General features: G+C 37.6%; 2 protein-coding genes and 1 pseudogene across 3 annotated transcripts; 2 read left to right on the top strand and 1 right to left on the bottom strand.

Annotated features, from left to right (window-relative positions):
* Positions 1–12,586: 12,586 nt before the first annotated feature.
* Positions 12,587–13,305, top strand: LOC143860107 (uncharacterized). Its single transcript, XM_077370629.1, has one exon. It carries the CDS (start codon positions 12,820–12,822, stop codon positions 13,114–13,116), a length of 297 nt encoding a protein of 98 aa, XP_077226744.1. The 5' UTR covers positions 12,587–12,819; the 3' UTR covers positions 13,117–13,305.
* Positions 13,306–19,968: 6,663 nt separating this feature from the next.
* LOC143860108 (chlorophyll a-b binding protein, chloroplastic-like) lies at positions 19,969–21,926 on the bottom strand (annotated as a pseudogene). Its single transcript, XR_013239593.1, has 4 exons — positions 21,866–21,926; positions 21,052–21,238; positions 20,925–20,962; positions 19,969–20,524 (listed from the first exon to the last, which is right to left on the bottom strand). The product of XR_013239593.1 is annotated as a chlorophyll a-b binding protein, chloroplastic-like (transcript).
* Positions 21,927–23,868: 1,942 nt separating this feature from the next.
* On the top strand, positions 23,869–25,217 carry LOC143860106 (uncharacterized). Its single transcript, XM_077370628.1, has 3 exons — positions 23,869–24,273; positions 24,601–24,719; positions 24,889–25,217. Exons 1-3 carry the CDS (start codon positions 24,115–24,117, stop codon positions 25,034–25,036), a joined length of 426 nt encoding a protein of 141 aa, XP_077226743.1. The 5' UTR covers positions 23,869–24,114; the 3' UTR covers positions 25,037–25,217.
* The last annotated feature ends 218 nt before the right edge of the window (positions 25,218–25,435 follow it).

Raw genomic sequence — 25,435 nt, forward strand, 5'->3', positions numbered from 1 at the left:
TGATTTTTTATAGAGTTTGGGGGAGAGTTTCATTGAAGGGGGTGAGCGGGGAATTTGAAAATTTCAAACGGTTTGGACAGCTTGCGAGGGAAGCTTGATGAATATTATTTTGATTATTTAATGACTAAAATGAACTCTTTCCTTTTCTGCTTTGGATTTTGGTAAACTGCCCACAGAGTAGGGTGGTGTCGTAATTTTGAAGTAGTTTGGGGACTTTATTTAATTAATTGGGACTTTTAAGGCACGCCTGGGAGGCGTTAATTGCGTTGGATTTGAATGTTTTGAATTTGGATTCTGGTGAAAGTAAAAGCTTTCGAGGGAAGCTACAAAATTATTTATAAAACGTTTGTTTTCGACTTTAGCAATTTGAACTTTGGCGGGAGACTTCCATTGGCGCGGAGGAAGATGAATCACGGGATTGAGTTAATATGTGGGCCCTCAGCAATCGTATAAGTCACGTGACTATTACATAATGTTTGGCCCCCATAAAAGGTTGATGATAAATGCTAGACCTGGCAAAAAGGGACCCGGACCTGCAGGTCCACCTGCCCGCCTGTAATTCCGCGTCCGGGTCACCAATCTGTGACCCGTTTAAAATTGACCCGCGGGTGCCGATAGAGAGGCCTTTTTTCCCATAATTGTCATAATTTTTTAATTTTCTTTGTAGGTATTTTGGTAATTGTCATATTTTTATACATTCTTTTGGTAATTTTTCTACTTTGCTTCCATTTTTCCGTAATTTTTCATTTAAAACTTACTACCCGCATGATTATTATAAATTATTATTATTTATTGCTAGCCACCTTTGCCCAAATCGTACTACTGCCGATCTTTGCAGCAAAGGATGGGCGACAAGCCGAAAAGTAGCCTCGGCGAAAGTGGCTAGCGAATCCCTATACAAAAAAAAAATCTTAAAAAAAATACGTCAAAAATCAGGTAACCCGTGCGGGCCAAGTGCGGGTCTGAGCTCAATGACCCGTAAAATTTTCCGGGTCATTTTGACCCGGACCCGTACGGGCAGGGTCAAACCCGGCCCGGCCCGCCCGTTTGCTAGGTTTAATAAATGCACCCATTTATCGTTGGTATGACTCATGGTTTTAAATTTAGACCGAAATCAAATCTGAAATGCGGACTGAAATTTTGGATTTCGGTCACGATCGAAACCGAAATGTTCTGAAACCGAAATTTACCAAATTTCGGTTGAAATTTTGGAAATTTCGCCAAAATTTTCGATAAAATATTAATTTTTTATTTCTTTACAAAATTTCGGCCGAAATTACCAAAATTACGGCCCAAAAAACTAACATTTCAAGTGCTTCTACCGAATTTCGGCCAAAATTTCTGTTTCAGTGAGGACCGAAATTTCTTGGAACGATTTTGTGCTTTTTCTATAGGCTCCGTTCACTTGTGCTCCTCAGGTTAGAAAACCCAATAGTGTTTGGTTGCACAACAGCCATGAAGGCTTAGGGTTTTGCTTGGCATTTGGGTGCTACGACTGAAATCCTTAGACATTGTTAGTGATGTTTGCTAATGTGTCACCTTTGTCTCTTCCCTATGAAATCCAAGCCAAAAAACACAAAAAAAGGTAGAATTTTGCTTATATTTCTTGAGAATTATGCTTTTCACTCTCTTACTCTTTCTCCCTCTTTTCTCTCTATATTGTTAATGACACCCCCTATCACTGCTCTACAAGGTTGATGTTGACAACCAGCCACTACTTACCACTATTGTACGAGGTAACTTCCAAATAAATCCAATGTTTGTCTCTTCTCTATTAATTGCTTACACAACTAATGTTAAGGTATAAAAAAGATTAAATAACGCCTTCTACAACAAGGCAACAACTTGAACATTTGGAGTCATTGGTTGTTTCACATTGTATTAGAGCTTCTACCACACGACAGGTCCTCAGATCAAAACCGAACAACTCCTTGATATTAAAATTTCACATGTGGGACAAAGAGGGGTCACACGTGCAGGAGAGTTCTAAATGATAAAAGATTAAATAACGTCCTCTCCACATCTTAAGCTTTTAGAGTAATTGATTGTTTCAGGACTAATCTACCAGGTAAATACCAACAACCAACCAAAGCTAAAAAAATGATATGGCAAGAAGAAAATAAAATGAAAAGAAAGAAAATTTAAGAAAAGGAAATAGCCTTGTTGCAATAAAAGGAAACCCCCTTTCTTTTATGGGTAAGCTAGGGTTAGGTGGACCCCTACTAGAATATTTAATAAAGAAAGATATATAATAACAAGAACAAGACCACTACCCAATCCTTAGAGTTATGCCTAAAGTAGAGGGAAGGACAACCGGAGGCATGATACCCTTGGAGATGAGCACACTCAAGTGAAGCCATGTTTACTGTGGTCCAAATGGTCTATCATCTTCTGGCTAAACTTCCTTATTCTCTGGCTCTTCCTCAAGTCCTGCACCTTTGGGGGTAGGATTTCTATTTTCTCATGTTGGGGGAGCTCCTCTTCACCAGCTGCTTGTCCGTCAATTAGGCTCTGTTCACTTGCGTTCCCAGGAAAGCAAATCCCTGGAAAACAGCCTCTTTTTTCCTTGACAAAACAAAATTCTAGTGTTCACTTGCTTTCCCAGGAAAATAGAATTGCACATGTGGATTTCTACAATAAGTCAAAAAATGACATGGAAAAGCCCATTCCCCATCCCCCTTCCCCTTTAGGGATTACATTTCCGACAAAAAACAATCGGATTTCTTTTCCCGGGAAAACTAGTGCAAAAAGAAGGGCAAGCAGTTTCCCTGGAAACCTTTTCCTGCACAAGTGAACAGTCCAGAAACAGTCCAGGGGAACCTTTTCTTGTACAGATTCTCTGGATTTCTTTTCCTAATGCCACATCAGATTCCCGGGAAACATTTTCTTTTCCTTTCCCGGGAAAACAAGTGAACAGAGCCTAAAAGGAAATCCTGGATTCTCGGTTCCTCTCTCTCTCTCTCTCTCTCTCTCTCTCTCTCTCTCACACACACACACACACACACACACACACACACATCCATACTTCTAGATCTATGGTTTTTTTTTCAAAAAAAAAGGGAGACACTACTACAACCCAGGGCTAAAACCTAAGAAGCTGTCCGGCTTGATAAGGACTAGACCCAACACAATGATCATATTTGCGATCTACGACTAATAAAGGTAACTTTTCTTTTATTGTTTGTTTTCTGAACCACAAGCACGTCTAACATGGATCTAGGCATTAAGAAAAGAATTTTTAAAGAAATCAAATTTGTTTCATTCCTATACAAACTGTTTTCCTTTCATGTTCAACAAATGCTGAATAAGCACTTGTTCTTGAACAAATTTTGACCCCAAAAAATATCTAGCAATCAAAGAAGCACTTACTCATGTTTCATAGCATCACTTTCCTAGGAAAGAATGGGGAAAATGGTTTTTTTAGCATCAAACTACTTGATCAACCATAATCATATAATTTCCATCTAAATTATGAAATTTTTTTAAAAAAAAGCCAAAGAGAAAATTCCATGTGAATTAATTTTCTTGCAATCCAAATAGTTAAAGTTTTTTTTTCTCCATTGAAAATTTCACACTAGTATAAGGACGCGTTTGGATACCTCATGTTTTTTTATTTGGATTTGGATTTGAGTTTTGGATACAAAATACATCAATAATCCTGATGCTCATGTTGTACGAGAGGAAGGGAGGGAGACCTGGCGGCTGCAGCAGCAAGGTCAAGGAGCAGTGAGGGTGACGGTAATTGCCACAAATATTGATTTCCAAATAATGTCTTGGAGAATAGATTTGCAAATCGGATTTTTTTCCATTATAATAGCTGATTTGGAAATCTAAGGATCTGATCTAGTTTCAAATCTCAATTGCCAATGTGAGAAATCCAAATCTAATTCTTGTGGGTATTAAAACATGGCCTTACGGAAATGATAAATTCACCCATTTTATTCACATGGCAAAGCCAGCTCCAGTGTACGTGGCAATCACGCCCGTTCAATCCTTCCTGATGTTATATCACTTTCTTATTACTCTTGACAATAAAGGGCACGTGATGAATGCTCCAAATAAATCCCACTCATATCTCACACGTGCAATTTTAAATGAGAACACAGCGTGATCACACTGGCACCTCCTAGAGAGTACAAAACCTTCCTACAAAATAAAAGGATTATGGTATTGTAATTTGTTCCTTTGATTTACAGTTCACTCATCAAGAAATACTAAAAGGAAACTAAAAACACTTAGGGCCCGTTTGGATACCCCTTGGATTTGGATTTGGAGGTGAATTTGGATTTCCAAAATCCATGGATTCAAAATTCAGAATTTTAAAATTCACAAATTTATAAATAATGCCGTTTGGATGACCACGTATAGATTTGGATTTTAAATCTAAACTAATTTTTTTTTGTTTGGGTGCTCTTTGGATTTGAATTTGAAATCTAACAAAACCAAAAAGCCCTAAAATACTTGATATAGGGGCATTTCAGTTCCGTGGTCCAGGGGTATTCTAGTCATTTTACCCTATATGGGGCTGTTTTGATCATTTTTTATGTTATAAGGGTGTTTTAGTCATTTTTCATGACTTAGGGTATTTGGTCATTTGCACCCAATATAGGTGTATTCCGGTCATATTACATGACCCGGGGATATCCTAGTCATTTTACCTAATATGGCGTATTTTTATCATTTTTATCTCATGAGGGTATTTTTAGTTATTTTAGTCATTTTTCATGAGCTGGGTCATTTTTACTTGATATAGGGGTATTTCAGTAATTTTCCATGATCTTTGGGTATTATAGTCATTTTACCCTATATGAGATTATTTTGATCATTTTTATGTCATAAGGGTATTTTAGTCATTTTGCACGATCCGGGGGTATTTTTTTCATTTTTACCTGGTATAGGGGTACTTTAGTCATTTTGCCTGACCCGGGGGTATTCTAGTCATTTTACCTAATATGGCATATTTTTATCATTTTTATCACATGAGGGTATTTTTAGTCATTTTAGTCATTTTATGATCCATGGGTCATTTTTACTTGATATAGGGGTATTTCAGTAATTTTTCATAATCTTGGGGTATTCTAGTCATTTTACCCTATATGAGGTTATTTTGATCATTTTTATGTCATAAGGGTATTTTAGTCATTTTGCACGACTCGGGGTATTTATAAGGGTATTTCGGTCATTTTGCCCCAGGGGTTTTCTAGTCATTTTACCTAATACGACGTATTTTGATCATTTTTTAATGTCATGTGGGTACTTTAGTCATTTAACACTTCTTTGGTATATTTTGGTCATTTTAACCCCTTACGGGTCACATTTAAATTTATTAACCTCTCGCAGAAAAGATTTATAAATCCAAAAAATTACACTAATATGAGGAATTTGTAAATCTTGTGGATTTCACTCAAATCCAAATCCAGATGTGATAAAGGCTAGCCAAACGCCGAATTTGGATTTAAAAATCCAAATTCACCGCCAAATCCAAATCCAAAGGGTATCCAAACGGCCCCTTATTGGGTCCAACTTCTGCATCATTTACGTGATCATATCCTTCCTTGATCCCAACAGAAACCACAAGTTCGACCAAATGCCATTATGAACAGTTGATTGGATAATCTGGACCCTTGGTCCAACAACACTAGTTCAGGCTTCTGCCAAGAAAATCTAAACATCAGATTTTTGACTTTTTGTAGTCTTTTATCTTATATTCGTTCAGGATGGGACCAAGACCATCTGGGTCGCCTCACGACAGGGGCGGAGGTACATGTAGCATAAGGGAGGCAGCTTCCCTCGTTGAGCTGGGTCAAACACCTTAATAGGCCCAACTCAATTGGGCCCGGTCCCTTCGAAGCCTGCCCCCCTTATGTATAAATCCAGGCTTCGCCACTACCTCCTGATGTTCTACAAGATGAACAGTCTTGATTTCACATTGATCGTGAAATTGACTTTTTGTTTATTCATTTGGGAAAAATATAGATATACCCCCTCTAGTTTCTGAGACATTCAGCTCTAACCCTGACTTTCAAAACGTGACAAGTACACCCCCTGAAGTTTTTTTTAACGTGACGGAGTAGACTGCGAGGCAGAAATGACCAAAATGCCCTCGTCTTACCCAACTAAAAATTGGGGTTTTCAAACTTGAAAACTGAAAATTAGGGTTTGATTCAAACCCTTGTTTATTTATCAACATAAACCCTCGATTTATGAGTTTTATTTATCTTCATTCACACTACTATCATGATTTGCACATAAACCCTAATATTTTAGGGCCTTTTTTTTGTTTTTATCAATATTTTTTTCTTGAAATGTGGGTTTGATGTAGCCATGGGGTGGGGTTTCATTTCTGTGGTAGAGGTGATGGCAGTGGCAGGAGATGGCGGTGGCGGTGGCGGGAAATGGCGCAACCCTAATCCCTAAGCAAATGAGGGTATTTATGTCCTCAAAATATTAACCATGGTTAGTTTCAGTCTTTCTGTCAAATTAAACTGACAGACTGTTGACAGAGGGGGTGTACCTGTCACGTTTTGAAACCTCAGGAGGTGTACTTGTCACGTTTTGAAAGTCAGGGTTAGAGTTGAATGTGTCATAAACTAGAGGGAGTGTAAATGTAATTTTCCTATTATCATTGACCGTGAAATTGACTTTCTGCATATTCGTTTTACATCAATTATTTAAATCTGACAGGAAGCTACGATCGCTGAAAAATCAATTATTAGAATCTGATAGGAAACTACGATTGCTAAAAAACTATCACCGTCCAATCTGACTCGTACAAAAAAAAAATGAAAGGTGCCATTATAAAAAAAAGGGGGTGCGAAAATCTGATAAGTTAAACAGATAAAGAAAGGCCAAGTTCGAGATGGCTGGTCTCCTTTGAGTATTAACCCAATAATTTTAGGAATTTTGGTGCCTTATTCTTATTATTCCATGGCCATAAACAGCCAAGAGGCCCAAGACTGACAACTGATGTGGAGAAAATATCTCCTACAATGAAGAAAAATCAACAAAGAAAGATAAGTCTAACTATAGACACCCCATTTTGACCGGACCCAAGTTCGCTGTGTTTGTGCGAAACCCCATCCAATCACCAAGCTAGGATCCCAAATTACATTGTAATTTAGGTTAGAGTCTCACCAAGGCCCCCGCCAAATTTCGTCAAAATCCGACCTGATTTGTCAAATAAGACGAGTGATGTAAGGAGTATAGTGCGAACCTAAAAGGGGAGTGAATTATCCATATTAGGGAATATCCGAAGCAAGGGAGGTGAATTAGCTCGTCTGGGACGGAGCTGATTCGCGCGCTCATCACGATTTTGTGCGCTTATTAAATCGGGGGTGCCAATATCATTTCTATCATTTTGATATATAAGCAAAAATCAAAGAAAAGCAAGGAGGAAACTGTTCATTTTTTCGTAGAAAATAACAGAGATAGAGAGAGAGGAGGAGAAAAGGAAAAGGGATTTTCGTCGCAAATCATCATCTTCGACGATTTCTCGTCGGATTCCGGTCGGAATTCAGCCGATCCTTCCATATTTTTTCAATCTGCCCTTATTCCTTTCCCTTGTGATATGATATGCGATTTTTCCTTTGTTTACTTTGTCAAAACTCAAATTCTTCTAACCCTAACCTTAGATTTCATTGATCTTCACGTTCTTTGATCGGTATTTTCTTCATCTTCAACCTTGAAACCATAGAATCTTCATTTTTCAGATTTGAAACCCTAGCTCAAACTCCAAAACCTTAGATCCAGAGAGATAGAGTCTTGATTCATCATTTTACAATGTTAAATCCGTAGATCTGACCATTTACCTTGCGGATCTATCAAACCTCCATGAGATTCAACCTTCTTCATCGCAGATCTATGCATTTTCATTAGAGATCAAAATTCTTTTGGTCAAATTGATTATTTTCAAAGAAGAAAGAAGGGAAAGAAATAGATTTGAATGAACTCAGCTCAATCCTTTGCTATTTCAAAGATTTTCAGAAAATCAGAGTCATCCGATCTAATCGTTCGTCATTTTTGATTGGAGATCGCCATATTCAGTATAAAATTCTAACGGATTTGAGGTATTTTCAATCTTTATCAGAACTCAAGAAATTTCTTGTATGTTGTATTGATTTGATTCTTTTTGATGTGTGGATGTCTAGAAGTTCCATTTTCTTTGAGATTGTTCTTTTAGATGATTTTTAAATTTTGATATGAATCAGAGTTCATATTTTAGCCTTCACATGTAAATTAGAGTACATGATATTAGTTAATTCACATTGATAATAGCAACCCTCATATATTTTAGGAATTTTATCACTGGTCTCTTGGCTGAGGATTGCATATAAAATAACAGGGAATCAACCACTCCACATTTATTCTCTTCGTTTCTTTCGGCATATGCATCTGTTGATTAAAATTGTGTACAAGCTAATTGCCAAAGAAAATGTCATTCTCTGAATGTTTTTAAGCTCAGAAATTTGAAAGCTTTGTGTCATTTGGAAGTGCTCTTCATCAGTCATTATATGTGCGTTGATTCATGCTGAAAACTCAAGTCAAGTTGGAGGCTGTCATAACAGCATTACCTCCATTACAAAAGGGGAATTTCTGTCACAAACAAAAGAAAATTCTAGATTCTAATGGGATGTTAAGATCAAGGATAGGTTTTGGAAAGGTTCTTTGATATAACATAATGTTTTCCAAAAGGGCTGCCGTCTCTGTGATGTTCTAACCTGACAGCAGCCAACTATTGGCCTTAATAGATTTGATTCTTCTCTTTGGTTTTGTACTGTCACCTTGAGCCAAGAGTGTTTGGAGCTGCCACACACGGTGCTGCTGCCTTTAATAAATCTAAGCTCTTAAAGTTCCTCCATGGGTTAATAATGCTATTCAATGCTTCCTTCCATTTTTCTTGTTGAGAATTAACATCAACCATTTAATATACAATCTGAGATCAATGGTCACAACTTGAAATAAAAACCAATGGTTTATTTCTTATTGCGCCATGCTGAAGTTATGGTAGTTCATCTTCATTATGATGTCATAGTTTATTTCCATTGTACCTGAAATGAAAGCTAATGTAGTTTAGTGTCATTGTGCTGAATTGAAAGCTCTTACAGGTCATGTTCATTGTGAGCTCTTGTACGTCATTTACATTGTGCTAATTTGAGAGCTTTTGTGGATCATTTATGTGTGTTGAACTGATAGTTGGAAGTGGTTATGTTACTTCATAATCTGCATGTTCTACTAATATTTCTTTTCTAGAATCATTTAGAAGTTGATGGCATTACCTGTTCATTTGTCTTAAATTTATTTGAAATGACATAATTGTGTTAATGGCATACAAATAGACAGTTTTCCAGCTTGTGGTCATGACATAGTTTTTCAATTCTCATTTTATTTCTCAAGGAATCAATGCAGTCATTGATATATATCATCAGTCATATTAACCTAGCATGTTCACTTTAATCTGAGATTACTCATTTCAAAATTCTGAACACTTGATGAGTCGGCTCACTTTTTTTTTTTTTTTTTTTTTTCCATAGTCATAGCAATTATTAGAGAGCTATAAGTATTGGTGATTACATTATTCATAACAAGAAATAACTTGAGATGGTGCTGTAAATAGATCACCATGTTATTCATATTCATCAAGAATTATTCATATATAGGGACTATGGATATGTTTCAGTTATGTGCATGCCTTGTTATTTCAGCTAAGGAAGCATAACATGTTTGAAAGAAAAAAAAAATTGGAGTTAATTTTTGATCATATATTAATTCAATATTTTACAGAGCATGCAAGTTCATTGTTTAGGAAAAGAAGGTATAAATGGCATGTTGTTGTGAACAAGAGGAAATAATTACAAAGTGTGGCTATTAGTTTCATGAATCTATAACTTTGAAATCTTTTGTGTTAGTATTTCGCATTATATGTTCTCTGCATGAAGATTCTATAGCAATTATGTATTCTACGAATTGTCCTTTGAGGAAGATGGAAATCATCTTAATATTGTGATTTGGCTGAAGTTGTGGAGGCAGGGCGATGAAGGTGCTAGCCCAAGCCCATCCTTAGGGGATTTACTTAGTCCAAGTAGTGCTCTCCTCTTTATTTAGTAGACTAGCACAGTCTTTTAGACACCTATTAGATAATAAAGTCCTCATTAGGAGACACACTATGTCTCATTAGGATGTTTTCCTTTTTATGAGACATGCCATGTCTCATTTAGAGAGTTTCCCCTTTAGGAGGCTCACTAAGCCTCATGTTAGAGTAACCCCTTTCTTCTAGTGAGTCTTTGACTATTTTTTACCCTCATTCTTGGTAGCGCTATTAGAGAGTCATTGACTCACTTGCACCCCTTCTTTGGTTTTGATAGCTGGGAGTTTCTCCTTTAGAGTTGTAGTCTTTCTTCTTTGTTAAAGACTAGCTCAGTCTTATTAGAGCTATGCTCGCTTAGGTTTTTTGGATGTTTTCTCTATTCTTGTAGTACTCGTCTATTTGTTTGTGGATTGTTGCATTTTATTCTGGAATACTAGTTTGTTGATTTGGGGTTTCCCCTTTACCCTAAGGGTTTTACCATAGGGTGTTACATTGTGTGTTCCCTTTGGCCTTTGACCAAAAGGGTGAAAATATTTAAAAATTTAAAATCACAAGAGCATTGAAATATCTTAAAATTCAAAAACAGTTGAAAAACATAAAAAAAAAACTTAAGTCATTTTGAGGTGCTTTAAAGCTTTTTGGTGGTAATTAGGAGAGTTCGTTTCGAACTACGTTGGCTTGATCCTCTTCCACGAGGTACATAGTGCAGCTTGAGATCCACATCGCAGGTCCAGCCAAACCTTTAAAAAATAAACATTTCAAATCTTCCAATTAGAGTTAGGGGGCTGTCTTGATTTGTATTGATGTGGTGTGTCCTGTCGTGTGAGTGTCCCTAGAGTTAGGAGGCCTCGAGTTGATCGGTTAGACATTTACTCGAACTGATGGCTAGACTAGGAAGCATATAGTCAGCCCATGGTTTTCCTTAGGATGCACAGCCTAGTTATACATATGATGTAGGGCCCACCTGCATTAGCTTAAGGCTAACTAACTTGCATTAGTTAGGGCATATAGAGAGTCCTAAAACTTACAATTCACGTGAACTTAAGCAATTGTGTAAAAAAGATTTAAAAACCAGTCGAGTCTAGTGGATCGAGTATAGGATAGTGGTTCTAGACGGTTAGGCATCGTAGTTTAGAATAGGTCATCGAACTACGTTGACTCTGATTCTTCCCGAGGCCGGGATACGTAGAGCAGCTGAGATCGACGGCCATCTTGGTCCGAGTCAAGTCGCATTAGAGTTAGGATTGGTTTTGTCCTGTCATATATAGGATTGATTTGTGTTTTATGTTTTGATGTGTTTTATTACTTTCTTGTACTGATACTATACCTTTAGCTGTAGCTTGCATGTGTATGTCCACCAGAACTTAGACCCCCATTAGGCATGTCACTCATAACCTAGCTTTGCTTAGGTGACACATTTTTTTCATTTCATTTTGTGTATGCTTATTTCTTTATCCTCAGGAAATGCATGCTTAGGTAGACGATTCCTGAGAATTGTTCCTATTTCATATGATTTTCGCCCAAAACTCTTTAAATTTAATAATAAATGGCATAAGTGACCAAGTGCTTGCACTCGGACGAATTGAGGGTGCTTTCAGACCTTCTCCATTCGTAAACAGGCACGGACCCATATATATTTCTGGTTATCCATGGTATACGGAGCCTATTTTGTTTAAGGATCAATGGCCGTATACCATGGATGGCGACTCTGAGTTTGTTTAGGTACGTTTCGAATCCGGACTTGTTCCCGAATCGAAAGGTATTTATTTTTGTATCGCCACTCGTGCTATGTTATGAGGGTGGCACCTGTTTCGAGAGTTCCTTGGTAGAGCTCTCCTTCACAGGTGGATGATCTTAGAGGATGTAGGTGTTCCCTCACCATTCTTGGATCGGGGTCCACACTAACTAGTCCAACTAAAGACTCGTTCAAGTTTGGTTGCTGGGTTTTTTTTTTCCTAGGATTTATGTGAGAGAATATTTAGTGGTCATATCAACTTTTTCTTGCTGACATCAGCAAAATCTTGTCTTGAAAATGGTGGTCTCTCTTTCTCTCTCTACCATCTCTCTCCACTCATCATAATATCTTTCTCTAATTAATGCTTGTCCCCTCTTTTGTTCCTACATTTACCCATATAAATCCAGGAAAAGAAAAAAACACGGCAACCAAAGAGCCGGGTTTGAACGAGTCTTTAGTTGGACTAGTTAGACTTATCTTTCTTTGTTGATTGGTTCAACATATCCTCAAGCCTTATTGAGATACACTGCAGATGACTGGTTCAACATATCCTCAAGTCAACCAACTCCCCTAGCAAGCCACGACTCTTCCCGAAGGATAATTCGCACCAAACGTTAAAAAGCTTTAAAGTCTGCCACATATCCTCCTAAGGGTGCGAATTATCCTACAGGGGGTCCGAATTTATTTTTGCCCGTCGTAAATTATCTCTAGATTTCTCACGAAAGCTCTTATCAGGACACCCCCAGAAAGATCTCTTTCTGCATGACAAGCGGCCAACAAATTTCCAAATCCTTTCACCTATATAACGAGCGTGGCCAATTCTACCACCACCACCAACTCCTGTATAAAAACAGAACGAAACCCACATAAAAAAAACACGAAGCGAAAAAATCTCTATTTTCTTTATCTCGCTAGCAAAATCCCAATCTCTCTCTTCTCTCAAAACAGAGAAAAGAAAGTAGTCAAGTGGAGGGGGTGCGTAGGATAAGAAAGAAAGAAGATGGGTCCGATCGTGGTGTTGTCTCAGCTAGCCACGGGGCTGGGCGTGCTAGCGTGTGCCGCGATAGTTAAATCGGTGATCGAGCAGAAGCCCATGGCGTGGGCCCGCTGCGCCACGTGTCATGGAACCGGACGAGTCAGTTGCCTTTGCTCTCGGTGGTCGGACGGTGACGTGGGCTGCCGGACCTGTGCTGGGTCCGGCCGGATGGCTTGCAACAGCTGTGGTGGGTCCGGCACCGGCCGGCCACTTCCCTCTCAGGTCTCTGTAAGAGGCAATAATCGACCCCACATGAGTTGAATTTCAATCTCCACCGTCCGTCGTCTCCACCTCTATCACCCCTTTTATTTTTCTTCTATAATTCAATTTTAGCTTGTAGTATTTTCCAATTATTAAATTATTATATGTATGAAGGAATTCATGTGTATGAATAGGGAATTACAATTTTACATGAAATTGGTATAGTGAAATTTTCATTTTTGAAGTTCTTATCACAGTTTTTGGGGGAATTTTGAGTTGGGTTTATTTGATTTTGGGTTTCTTGGGTCATTGGTCTTGTTGTGTATTGAAGAAGTTTGTGATTGATTTTGGCAATTGGGTTTTTATGCAAACTTATTTCCCATATCAAAATTTTAATTTCAGTTCTTAGTGAACCCTTGTCTTGAGAATTCAAGGAGGATTTGAATGTTTTTTCGAATCTTAATTATGCTTTCCACCTTTGAGTCTTAGCTTTCAACCACCCATAGGCTTAGGACTTCGAGGAGGATTTGAATGGTTTTCCCAAGTACAATTTATGCTTTCTACGTTTGAGTCTTAGGCTCTTAGCTTTCCACCCCCCATATACTTCAGAATTTGAGGAGGATTTGAATGGTTTTATAACTACAATTACCCTTATACATTTTGAGTCTTAGCTTTGGACATAGCATATACTTGGGATTTGAAGAGGATTTGAATGGTTTTTCAAAGCACAAGTACCCAGAGTGAACCAAAATAGTGAATTGAAGTAAACCAATAAGCCTATCTCAATAAACCGGGTTCGTATGAAGACTTTGACTAACCAACCATGAACTTGAATATGAAACAAGTGAATTGTTGAACTAGGTAATATAGGTTTTCATCTATCTATATGTGCTAACTATGAATATGACGCTGAAAATAGACCGATTTGATATCACCCCTCAATTCACATTCAATGTGCATAAATATAAATATGTAACATATGCTGATATACTACTAATACACTAACGATTTTGGTTTCGGTATACATTTGAGTCAGTAACATTTCAGTCATTTCGTGTTGGTTTCGGTAGAAATTTAAAATCATGACCATAAGTTAGTCTTAGGACTTGCATCAAACTCCCCCTTACGATATGGCCTAAGGTCTCATGCCTCTTGATTTCAAATCAATGAGGACGAAAACTGCCATAAATACAAGAATTACAGTAGAGAAGTATAGCAGTCATAAAGGCCAGTTTTGCCCTGATCTTAGAGATGATAGGTTTACATAATTTTGGATCCCTTTACACTCAATTATACAAAATAAATCGCTCATAGGCTAAAAAGGACTACACCACCCCAACTTAGATTTATATTCCAACAAATACGGATCACAACTATCAACACACCTCAAACACTACCTAATTTCAATTAGGGAGAGTTTGTCAACTAGGGAGGAGTCCTTTCCAAAGTCCTTACCTAATCTCCTATCACTTCCCTTGCAAAGAGAAGTACACAGTTGGGGATTGAGAAGTCTTTCTTCATTTTTGTTTGAACATCTGTGGTTATTCCATCTGATTCAAATGAATAGGTTGAGTGAAAAATCCTTTAAGGGATCTCTTGGGTATCACTTGTTCACAAACTGAAGGCTTTTGAAGTGACACTCTGTTCCTATAACAAGGATGTTTTTAGGAGTCTCTTTGTTAGAAAGAAACAAATCAGGAAGAGCCCAACTTATCCAACTTGAAAAATGAAATAGGTCTAAGCTCAAACAAGAATGATAAATTCTATATCTTTTATTATCTAGGAGATGGGACTTTTACAGCAACACCATTTTGTTTATGCTTGCTTCTATTATCAATCCAAAAGACAGCTCTCATTTGTGGGCATCCATTCCCAGCCATCGGCAAACCACAATCAGGACTTCAATGCAATTCTTATCAGTCGAGGTACCCTGTTCATCCACACAGCTCACCCAAGCATTCTCCCAACATAAGCTGGATGAGATTGCAATAGAGCACCACCCAGGGTCCAATGACTAACATTGACAGATAGACCTTTCTCACCAAACTGAACTAATGGCATTCCTTGAATATTTAAAGAAGACGCCTCCAGAAATTTAAGTTGGAGACCATTTATGAACCTTTTCCAGTAAACTCACTGCTGTATCACCAGGAACCTTTTCCAGTAGCCTTCCTCCCAAGGATTCTCCTATATTTTTATGCTGGTGACTCATTCCAACTTTAGCTATCTCTTCACTGACTCTACCAAAGTAGGCATAGAGATCCAAAACAAAGAACATCTGCTCAACTGAGGTGTTGGATAAGGTAACCCTCTCTCTCTCTCTCTCTCTCTCTCTCTCTCTCTCTCTCTTTCTCTCTCTCTCTCTCTCTCTCTCTCTCTCTCTCTCTCCTCTTCACTTATGGAATACAGGGTTACCTTTCCAAAAAAAAATGAAGGCAGGGGATCGGTGAGAACATGTCATGCTTCTCTTTTGTAATTAGGAATTATTATTTTTATTTATCTAGCATTTTATGCTTAGTTGCTGCTTCATTTTTATTTCAGAGTAATCTTTTATGTTTAAAATATGGGATTTGCTAGGCAATTTTGCAGAAACCCATTTCACGGCTCACTTTTGCAGGAGATAACTGCCACCTTGTTGTTGCAGATTTTGTCATATTCATTTAATTCATCTGAGGTGGTAGTTCTCTCCTGCAAAAGTGAGCTGCGAAATGGCTTTCCACAAAGTTGCCTAGCAAATTCCTAAAAATATATTTAAGTAATGGTCATGTATGTGAGTAGAGGTTTATTTTGGTTGGGCGGGATTGGTGCATAATACATTCCAAATACTCTAACCAAAGAACTAACCTGTCAGAGAACATATGAATGGTTCTCTACAAGGTCAAACACAAGTCCGGGACCCCAATTCTTTGATACCACTACTTTGGTACTTCGTTGAATTATTGTAACTTCACTTTTGTAGTTATTGGTACTAAAGGATCCATGTTTGATAATTTGTGTAGAGGCTTTATGTGACAATGTTCCCTTGCAATTAGAGCTTAGTGGCTAATAATAATATTCACGAATTAGAAGGAAACTTCTAAAGATTTTGACGCGGCTGAAGCGTGTGAAAAGAATGCAAAGATCGTCTTCAACCCCAGGTAGAAACGGTCTTGAATCCACAAAGGGTAAGGGGGAAAACCTTCAATCCGCAAGGAAATAAGCAACTGAAGTTTATTCAATAATGAAGATTAATTGATTCTCTACACAAACTACATGATCAATATTTATAGAATTCTCTAATTGTTTCCTAAATTCACTCAAACTAAAACTACTAATTCAAACACAGCTACTAACTAGGACTCTTATCTAGAATTAGGAATTCTTACTATGACTAGGACTCTAAATTAAGTGAAAATCGTCCTACATAAGATTTAATATTTGATACTAGTTTGATAATCTCGGATAATTTGGCCTCTTTGTTTTCCACTTTGCTTTGGTTTTTTAGTTTTGTTACCTTGTTACACAAGTTCTCAAGCACATTCAAATTCTACCTTGCCTTTGCAAGGTACTATTACAATCTCCCCATCCGGTTGACAAGCACTTGCTTTGTCCTCTGTCTGTCATTTTTTCAGAAGAAAATAAAATTTTATTGCGAGAAGAAAAACAGATGATACAAACAGGGGAGTGTGCCGCATTGTTCATACATTCTTATAAACACCCTACCCAGCACAAGTCAACTTATTGGGACCCTGGTAGAATTTACCCTTAAAAGCTAGCTGTTAAGGAGAGGGTGCCCAAGTCCTGATAAGCCCCCCCACATCCATTCACTTTTCCGATGTGGGATCTTTGCTTTTGCTTGGAACCCCAACAATCTCCCCCTCCAAGCGGAAGTAACGAGGAAACGAGTCTCTGATGGATTTTCTCCGTTCTCGAGGGTACACCGGAGTTACCATGCCCCGGCTCTGTTACTGCCAATGTTGTAAATTTCGTTTCGGTGGCCATTTCGTTTTGGCCACCGAAACGGAAATTTTCGTTCAAAACTTTTTGGTAAATTTCGGCAAATTTTGGTCAATTTCGGTAAATTTCAGCCGAAATTTCCGGAATTGACCGAAATCCGGAACGAAATTTACAACAGTAGTTACCGCTTGTTCGGACCCAGGTAGCAATAGTTGTGTTGGACCCAGGGAAGTTCTACCCGGGTCCAACACAAGTATGCTATTCACGATATGAGATGTCACATCCCTGTTGTGAATGCCCAAGGATGGCATTACATGAGTCACCTTCTGCCCATAATGTCTTTGTTTGATCAGGTATAGAGTCTAAAACCCCAATGAGAACAATATAAGTTGCATTATTACGGCATTGATTTCTGGAGTCTCATAAACAGATAGACCATCAACAGTGTTTAGGTTTTGCTTTCAGAAGGACGGTTTCACATTTAATTCAGATTTTCTTTTGTAACAATTTAATTGTTAATTTCATTCTTTGGAACTCTGGGATGATGCTAAATATAGAAAGTGAGTCTCCCCTCTTGCAATCAGGTGTCTCCGAAGTGAAATATTTTGTGGAGAAGAGGTTAAATAATTCAGATATTTCTTCCAACTGATTATTATCAATGACTGGCATGAAGGTAAATGTTGCTTACATTTTGGAATTATTCTGCGAAAGATCTGATGCCATACACTGTTTTGAAATGCTTATTTTTCGCATATTACAGGTCCAGAAGCATCAGCCACAGATGGCACAGATTCAATAATCAATACCTTATATATTCAGTACCTAACAAGTAGAAGAGTGTTATTTCTGAATTGCCATCCCTCTGATCTCAACAAGAATTTTACCCCTTGTAAAATTTCTTCAGTGTACTTCTAAACCTTCACACTTTGAGACCATTTATTCAGAGGTTCTATAAATGTCTCAGTATTATCCCACTGTACTGTTTCCGGTAAGTATAGCTAGTTATGACAGATATCTTTTATGTAATTGCTAATATATTTTCACACACATTGCTGGTTATCTATTCTGTCTTCTCCTTTTAACCAAATGTTAGTTTCTCATTTTAACCAAATGTTAGTTTCTTTGCTGGTTATCTATTTTGTCTTCTCTTTTTAACCACATGTTAGTTTCTTTGCTGTCTGTCTTCTCTTTTTAACCACATGTTAGTTTCTTTGCTGGTTATCTATTCTGTCTTCTCCTTTTAACCATGTATTAGTTTTTTAAAAACCCATGATTTTCTTTAATCCCAACACTAAAATGATTCTTTGTTAGTTTCCCTAACTGATCCGGTGAGACAGTCAACTAAAACATGGTTTGACATATTATTCACAACATAAAAATTGAAGAAAATTACCACAAAGAACTACTGTTTTTTTGTAAAATCATGTATGCATCAGTGTCTTCCCCTCGGTCATTCATGATTTGTTTAAATTTAATCATAAGTTTCTGGGTAACAAAAACATGAGGGGAACTGAACGCTGAAATATGATTTCAAGTGTTCTTGTACATACATGAAATGAGTGGTTTGGTAACGGTTGCTGAACATTGACTGTAACTAGTAAATCTTTTTTTTTGTGTTTGGTAGCTAATCTGGGATTTGCTCAACATGGGCGTTAACTAGTAAATTTTGTGTGTGTTTTGGTACCTAATCTGGGATTTGATTCAATAATCTTTTGGTTGAGGGAGAAAGCACCTTCCATCTGGATGAAAGTTTTAACTGCCCCTGATTTGTTCCTTAATCATAACAGACTACATATAAACACAATAAAAATCATGTAACTTTTAAGTTATTATGAACTGCGAGTAAGGTAGAAGATAGCATCAAATTTGTCATTCTTAGGCCATTCAGAAGTTCACTTATCGGTTTTTATTGACGAAACATTAGTTCAGAATCAAAGTCATGAGACTCAAAGGGAAGGTGTTGCTAACAACTTTTGCAGCTACCTGTTAAGGCATGAGACCAGCTACTTAAGAAGCAAAAATGCAAGAAATATTTGTACACTGCATGGGCATAGTATAAAATACATGCACAAATCGCAATACAACTCTAAATGACAGACATCTTTTGCCATAAAATCTCATTTCAACTCCCATCCCCACAAAAGATTTACCATCATTTCCCCAACATCAATCTCAATAATGCTCTTCCGTGCTTTCTTCACTTGGGTGTGAAAGCCTACACAAATGAAAAACAGAGTGGAAGTTTAGTAATTTAAACACCTTCTACATGTATGCCTGTGGATAAGTATATATGTACACGGATGAGGTGCAGTTTATATCTCTGTCTGCTTGCATTCAAAGATGATTTGATGATGCATAATGTATGTGTATGCATGCATACATACATTGGGATGGTTATATGAGCTTGAAATTGATGCGATTGTGGAGGGTGTAAAGTTGGCCCTCTAACACCAAGCCTCTAGACTCTGGATAGAGGCTGATTCCGTGGTGGCAGTCAAAGTTATTTCTGGGGCTATGATGTGCCCATGGCGCAAAATCTCCGCTACTGCTGAGCTTAAAGACAACCTTCGCTCCTTGAGAGTATTGTAAATAATGATAGAGATGGATTTTGCTATACTCGTTTGTAATTCTTTTTCTTAAATATATTTCTGGTAGGGGTCTAGCCTAACCCCAGCTTGCCCATAAAATAAAAAATGAATTGATGATGCAGAATGTATGTGTATGCATGTATGCATGCATACATTGGCATGGTTATATGATAATAACAATAATATCCGCACCTCATCACCCTTCCCATTATCTTGCATTTCTCAAATATCCAATTTGTGGTTGATAGCTTTTATGGAATTGCAGTAGGATTTAACAGCTAATTACGAAAGCGAAAACAAACAGAAGAATGGCATTATTAAACAAGAAAGTGTGGATATGACATTCTAATAATAATGAGGGAAATGATATTTCCACCTATGTTTTCATGCATGAAATACAATGGGTGCACTAGAATTGGATCTGGGTTTTTGCACTTTCAGCAAAAATAGTGGCATGGCCAGGATCAGCAAGGTGGGCAAAGAGGTTATCAATGGGGCCAGTGCCTGTGTAAACTGCTTGGAACCATGCACCCATCACTGCTAACATGGCCAGCCTCCCATTCTTGATCTCTTTTGTCCTCAATTTCATGATCTTCTCAGGAGAACCACTCCCCCAGCCCAGATGGTCGAACCAAAGCCCACCCGGGTAGCCCACGTCGGTGCCAGTGAGCTTGTTGTTGGGGAAGATATGTCTTGTGTTGACGCACCCGGGCTTGATGATGTCAGCCCATCTTCTCCCCTCAGCCCAACCAATGAAGATAAGCTCAACAATGAAGAGTGTGGTTCTGTCTGTGAAGTGCTCAAGTTCTCCAGCAGTGTACCATGAGGGAGTGTTTAGGATACCAATCTTTGTTAGAAATTCAGGAATGAAAATACCAGCATTGCCCATCTGCAATGTACAAGCTCTGCTTGTGCATTCCATCTCAAGCTCTGTGAATCAGAACCTGTTATGACACATTAAAGCAAACATTTTAAGCTAATCTAATGGAGGTCATATAAATTTAGGGAAATGATATCAGCAGAACCATGCTTTAATAACTGCACAAACGCAGCTTGTCTTTTCCTTTATAGTTGGTGTGTAAGAGCTTTTTGCGAACTGTAATAACCATTGACAGCTCTTTAAATAATAAAAGACAAGATGGGTCAGTGCAATTATCGAAACACGGTTGTGCAGATATCATTTCCCTAAATTAAAACTCCAATTTTGATTTAAATTTTAATTAAAACATTCATGAATGAACTACTCTTCCAAAACTTTCTGGGAGGTACATTTCATTATTCTTTTTCTTTTTTCTTTTTACTCAATCAATGCACAAAAAGGTATGAATTGAAGCTTGAACTTACTGAGACCAAGAGGGTCGAATCCAAAGTCTCCTGGCAGGCTGCATTCACAGATTTCAAACAAAACATTTAAGTTTCTGTTGAAAAAGCAAAACTGAAAATGGGAAAAAGAAAGAAAGTACTAATGAACCTGCCATCAAGCCATGGAGGAGGGATGCTGCCTGGAAACCATAAGGGTCTTTCAAAGGAAGCAACCGCGGACACAGAAAATGATCGCTGTCCGGCAGTTGCCGTGGACGGCCCCTGTCTAATTTTTCTACCTCTAAAAAAAGAGGCCTTTGTTGCTCCCAAACCATTTCCACTCTTATGAGAACTGGAATCACATCCATTGAAATATTTGTCAAAATGTATTGGCAAAAAACTTTGGAGAAAAAAAACCAACAACAGAAAACCACCACTTGTTCATCTTTCCTTTTTCCATTAAAAAAAATCACATGAAAAAACCCAACTCATATTCTTTCCCGTAGTACTTGCATCAGAAAGGAATTACAGCAAAACCCAATAACCTTTTTTTCTTTTTTACTGCTTAGCAAAGAATAACAGAACATACCCATTTAAACTTTCAGCAAAACCCAAATTATTTTTTCATTTTTTATCTGGAAGGGAAAAAAAAAACCAATTTATCATTCCTCCCATTTTGTGCTAAGCAATGAAATACAGGAAAAGGAAACCCAAATGTTCCTTCTTTTGATCAACAAATCAATCATTAGGAAAAAAATGGCATCTTTGTTTAGTTTCTGCACAAAGTCAGCTTGTCTTTTCTTTTTTAATTGGCCTGTGAGAGTTGTGTTGGAACTGCAATGACCTTTGACACCTCTTTAAATAATAAAAGACAAGATGGGGGTATCACAACTATCAAAACTTGGCCACAATTATCAAAACTTGGTTCTGCTGATATCATTTCCCTTTTTATTTTTTCTCTCCTCATTTTGGGTTTGAGGATCTTTGCCTGGAAGAAGAGATGGCTACAGCTGCCACAGCAGAAGAGGCACAAATAGACACCATTTCAGCACTAGTGTGTCTATTGGGTTATAGTTGGAGCTGAAGAAATGTATGGAATGAAAGCTGTTAATGTATGTTTGAGCTTTATCTTGAGAGAGATGGGGAGGATTTTCTCTTCACCCATGTTCTGCCACGTGGAACACAGAATCTATTGTGGGCTTTCTGCACCTCTAGATTTTTGCTGACAGGGATAATAAAAAAACCTAGTAGCTGAGAATAAAGGGAATGTGGATTACACACATGCCACATATAAGAGATCGAGACCGTTCATCTTGTGGCTCTCATTAAAGATGTGCCACAACGACGGGGCTTTCAGGAGCTGCAAATGGGCGGTTGTAAAATTGAGAAATTATAAAACAGTTCACATGAACGGGTAAAATCTTTGGATCGGACGGACGGCTAGGATCGTCCAGCAGAGTGCTATTTAGGCTATGGTAAGTGGTAACCAACGATGGGATCCAACGGATGAACGGTTGAGATATCAAACACGTGTGCTATATGTACGTATAGCTACAAAGTTTGTATTCGGGAGTAATTTGGCGAGGCAAATTTTGGAAAATATTAATCCAGGAAATGTTTGAAAAGAGTTGGGGAAAATTAGAAAAAAAATGCAATTTTTTTTCTAATTACAACACGCACGTCTACTTGTATTTGTGTACAAGACAGAAGAAAAACATGGAAGAATGATCAAGTACATATTCTTCTTAGATTAGAATGTGAGTTCAGTTTTTGCTATAATGTTTTATCAATAATTTTGAATTTCTCTCAAACTTTACAAATAATAGATGAGAAATTGACTAATTATTCATTAAATTTGTATTTAGTTCAGAAAGTTCACATTTAAGAATTAATCTATTCATTAAATTTGGGATTTCTTCAATAAATTTTTTATGCTCTAGAATTAATCTATTCATTGACAATTGAACCGAGATAACGTAGTTTTCATTTGGTCCATGACCCATTAAAGAAAAATCAATGGATTTTGAGAAATAGCGGAGTAGGCACAAACGCCACTACAAAGGATTTCTACAATGAAAAGGTAATAGATGAACAATATCTTTTCAAGCGTCGTTATAGGGCAGTGATAAATCGACCCCCCAAAATGATAAATTGACTCCCCATGTGTCTATCTCTCTATCTGTCTCCTATTTCTCTCTCTAACACATGGGGAGTCGATTTATCATATTTGGGAGTCAATTTATCACTCCCCTCATTATATTGGTTCAATTGTATATGCAACATACAATGAAAGCTCTCCATGCATCTAATCAAACACCTTAGATTCGTTGTTTTGCTCCTTTTCCTTCAAAGCATGTGCAAGCCGCTAAGTTCTTTAATGATTTCTTAAGAGAATAAATGGAACAATCAAAGAAAGCATGTTAGAAAGCCTGTAGAAAGAAGAAAAAACATGCTATAATTTAGAATGGACTCTCTCTCTCTCTGCTGGGTCAACAACTAATGACTCTCGTGCATCATTGACTTGTCCTTACCTATGAATTATGAAAGCTTAAGCTCTTATTAATCTAACATGGTTAGTTACCGACCATTGTTAGGAGATTCTTTTATAAAGACGTAATGATGTGAAGTTTGGTTGTTATCATGCCTAATCTGACCCTTCCAAGGTCAAAAATAAAGGTTAAAGGAAGTCATGTGACTCGTAGAGGATGCATAGTCCCATGCCAAACATATTAACTGCTAATCTACAATAAGAACACTAGTATACTATGGACATATCAATAGGGTTGAACCTTGTGTCCTAGTGGTCAATATCATCGACCCGACCCGAAAATAGCCTGGGTCGGGTTGATGTTTCTTGGGTCTTGGGTCGAGCCGGGTTTAGAAACACAAAGCCCGCATGAATCTCGGGTCGAGCCGGGTTTGAAGGGGCCCGACCCGACCCGACCCGAGATACTTAAGCTTTATAATATGTAAAAGCCAAAAACAGGACTCTTTCCAAACCGGGGCCTCTTTCCATCTTCGTTTTATCTTTTCCCACTTTGGTACTAGGGTTTCATTGTCTCAAGAGAAGTAGAGAATCAAGGATGGAGCCTCACACGATCGAGCCTCACTCTTCTTTCACCTTGTTTCTGATCTCTTTTCTCTCAATGATTTTGATTTCTTCACCATTGATCTACTGTCTTTGATTTCATTTCTATCTTTGATAGATCGATCTACAAGTGCTAAGGATGCCATGATGTGGGCACTCTCACATGTGATTAACAAGGGAGATCTCCTTACTCTTCTTCACATCATTCCACCTCACAAATCTCAAAGAAACCCCCTCTCCTCTGACTCTTCACCTCACCTTGCCAACTCTCTTGGATCTCTTTGCAAGGCCTTCAAACCAGAGGTAATGTAAACAGAATGGAAAACACAAGGGGATACTGGATTTTTTTCTTTTTTTTGGGCCATCTTCTACTTTCTTACTAGATTCTCTTTTTGTTCAAAAAAAAAATGCCCACATTTTCCAGATGGGTTTTTGTATTCTCATTTTGTGTTCTGGTTTAAGGACTAGTAAGAACCACATTTCTAATCAATTTCTCCTAGATCTCTTGTCTTGAATGGTTTTCCTTCTTATCACATCAAAAAATTGATAAGTTCATTGACCCTTTAATTTTATTCTATTCCCATTTTGATAACTTTGTTTACTTCCTGTGTGGGTTTTTTAATCCATCAGGTGGAAGTTGAAGCTCTGGTTATCCAAGGACCCACATTAACCACTGTCATCAGCCAAGTCAAGAAACTTGAAGCTTCTGTTTTGGTCTTGGGTCAGAAGAAGCCTTCTCTAATCAATTGGTAAAAGCCTTTGTTTCACTTTTCATTATAATTAGATCTTGATCTGTGGCTTCTCTGTCCATCCACCCATAAATAGAAGGGAAAGATTGTAGTTTTTGGGTTACTTATCTGAGATCTTATTGAAGCATTTTAGATCAAATGTTGTTGAGATTTTCTTGTTGTTTTGCAGTTTCTTCAAGAGCAGCAATGAGGATTTCGTGGAGCAATGCATCAATAATGCAGAATGTCTGACATTGGGTGTTAGAAAACAGAGCAGGGGCATTGGTGGATACCTCATCAGCACTAGATGGCAGAAGAACTTCTGGCTCCTTGCTTAGTAGACGGTATAACATTTGACAAAAGACCCACATTTCAGCATGCAACCTTTGTACAAAAAGTTTAGATCTTTGCTCAGAAAAATTGAATCAAGAGTTGATATCTTGGTTACTATGTCATCTCTCAAATCCAATTCCTAACATAGTTTCTTATTCAATATTAAATTATGATGTTGGCATGCTATGTGAAAAGTCTGATAAATATCTACCAATCAAAATGTCATGGCAAAGAACCTTTCAACTAATCAAATGGAAGGAAATAGAAAGCAATCCTCAGCTCAAATGCTTTCCCTATATTAGAAGAGCAGTTCCATTACATTAGCTCACTCTTTACAACAATTAAAACCATATTATTGTGCCTTTAAACCTTAATCATCTTTTTTTTTTTGAAGAAGGCACCAG

Source organism: Tasmannia lanceolata, unplaced genomic scaffold (assembly GCF_043159265.1).
Source record: "Tasmannia lanceolata isolate RefF3 unplaced genomic scaffold, GAP_Taslan_0.1 ptg000037l, whole genome shotgun sequence".
Classification (NCBI taxonomy): domain Eukaryota; kingdom Viridiplantae; phylum Streptophyta; class Magnoliopsida; order Canellales; family Winteraceae; genus Tasmannia; species Tasmannia lanceolata.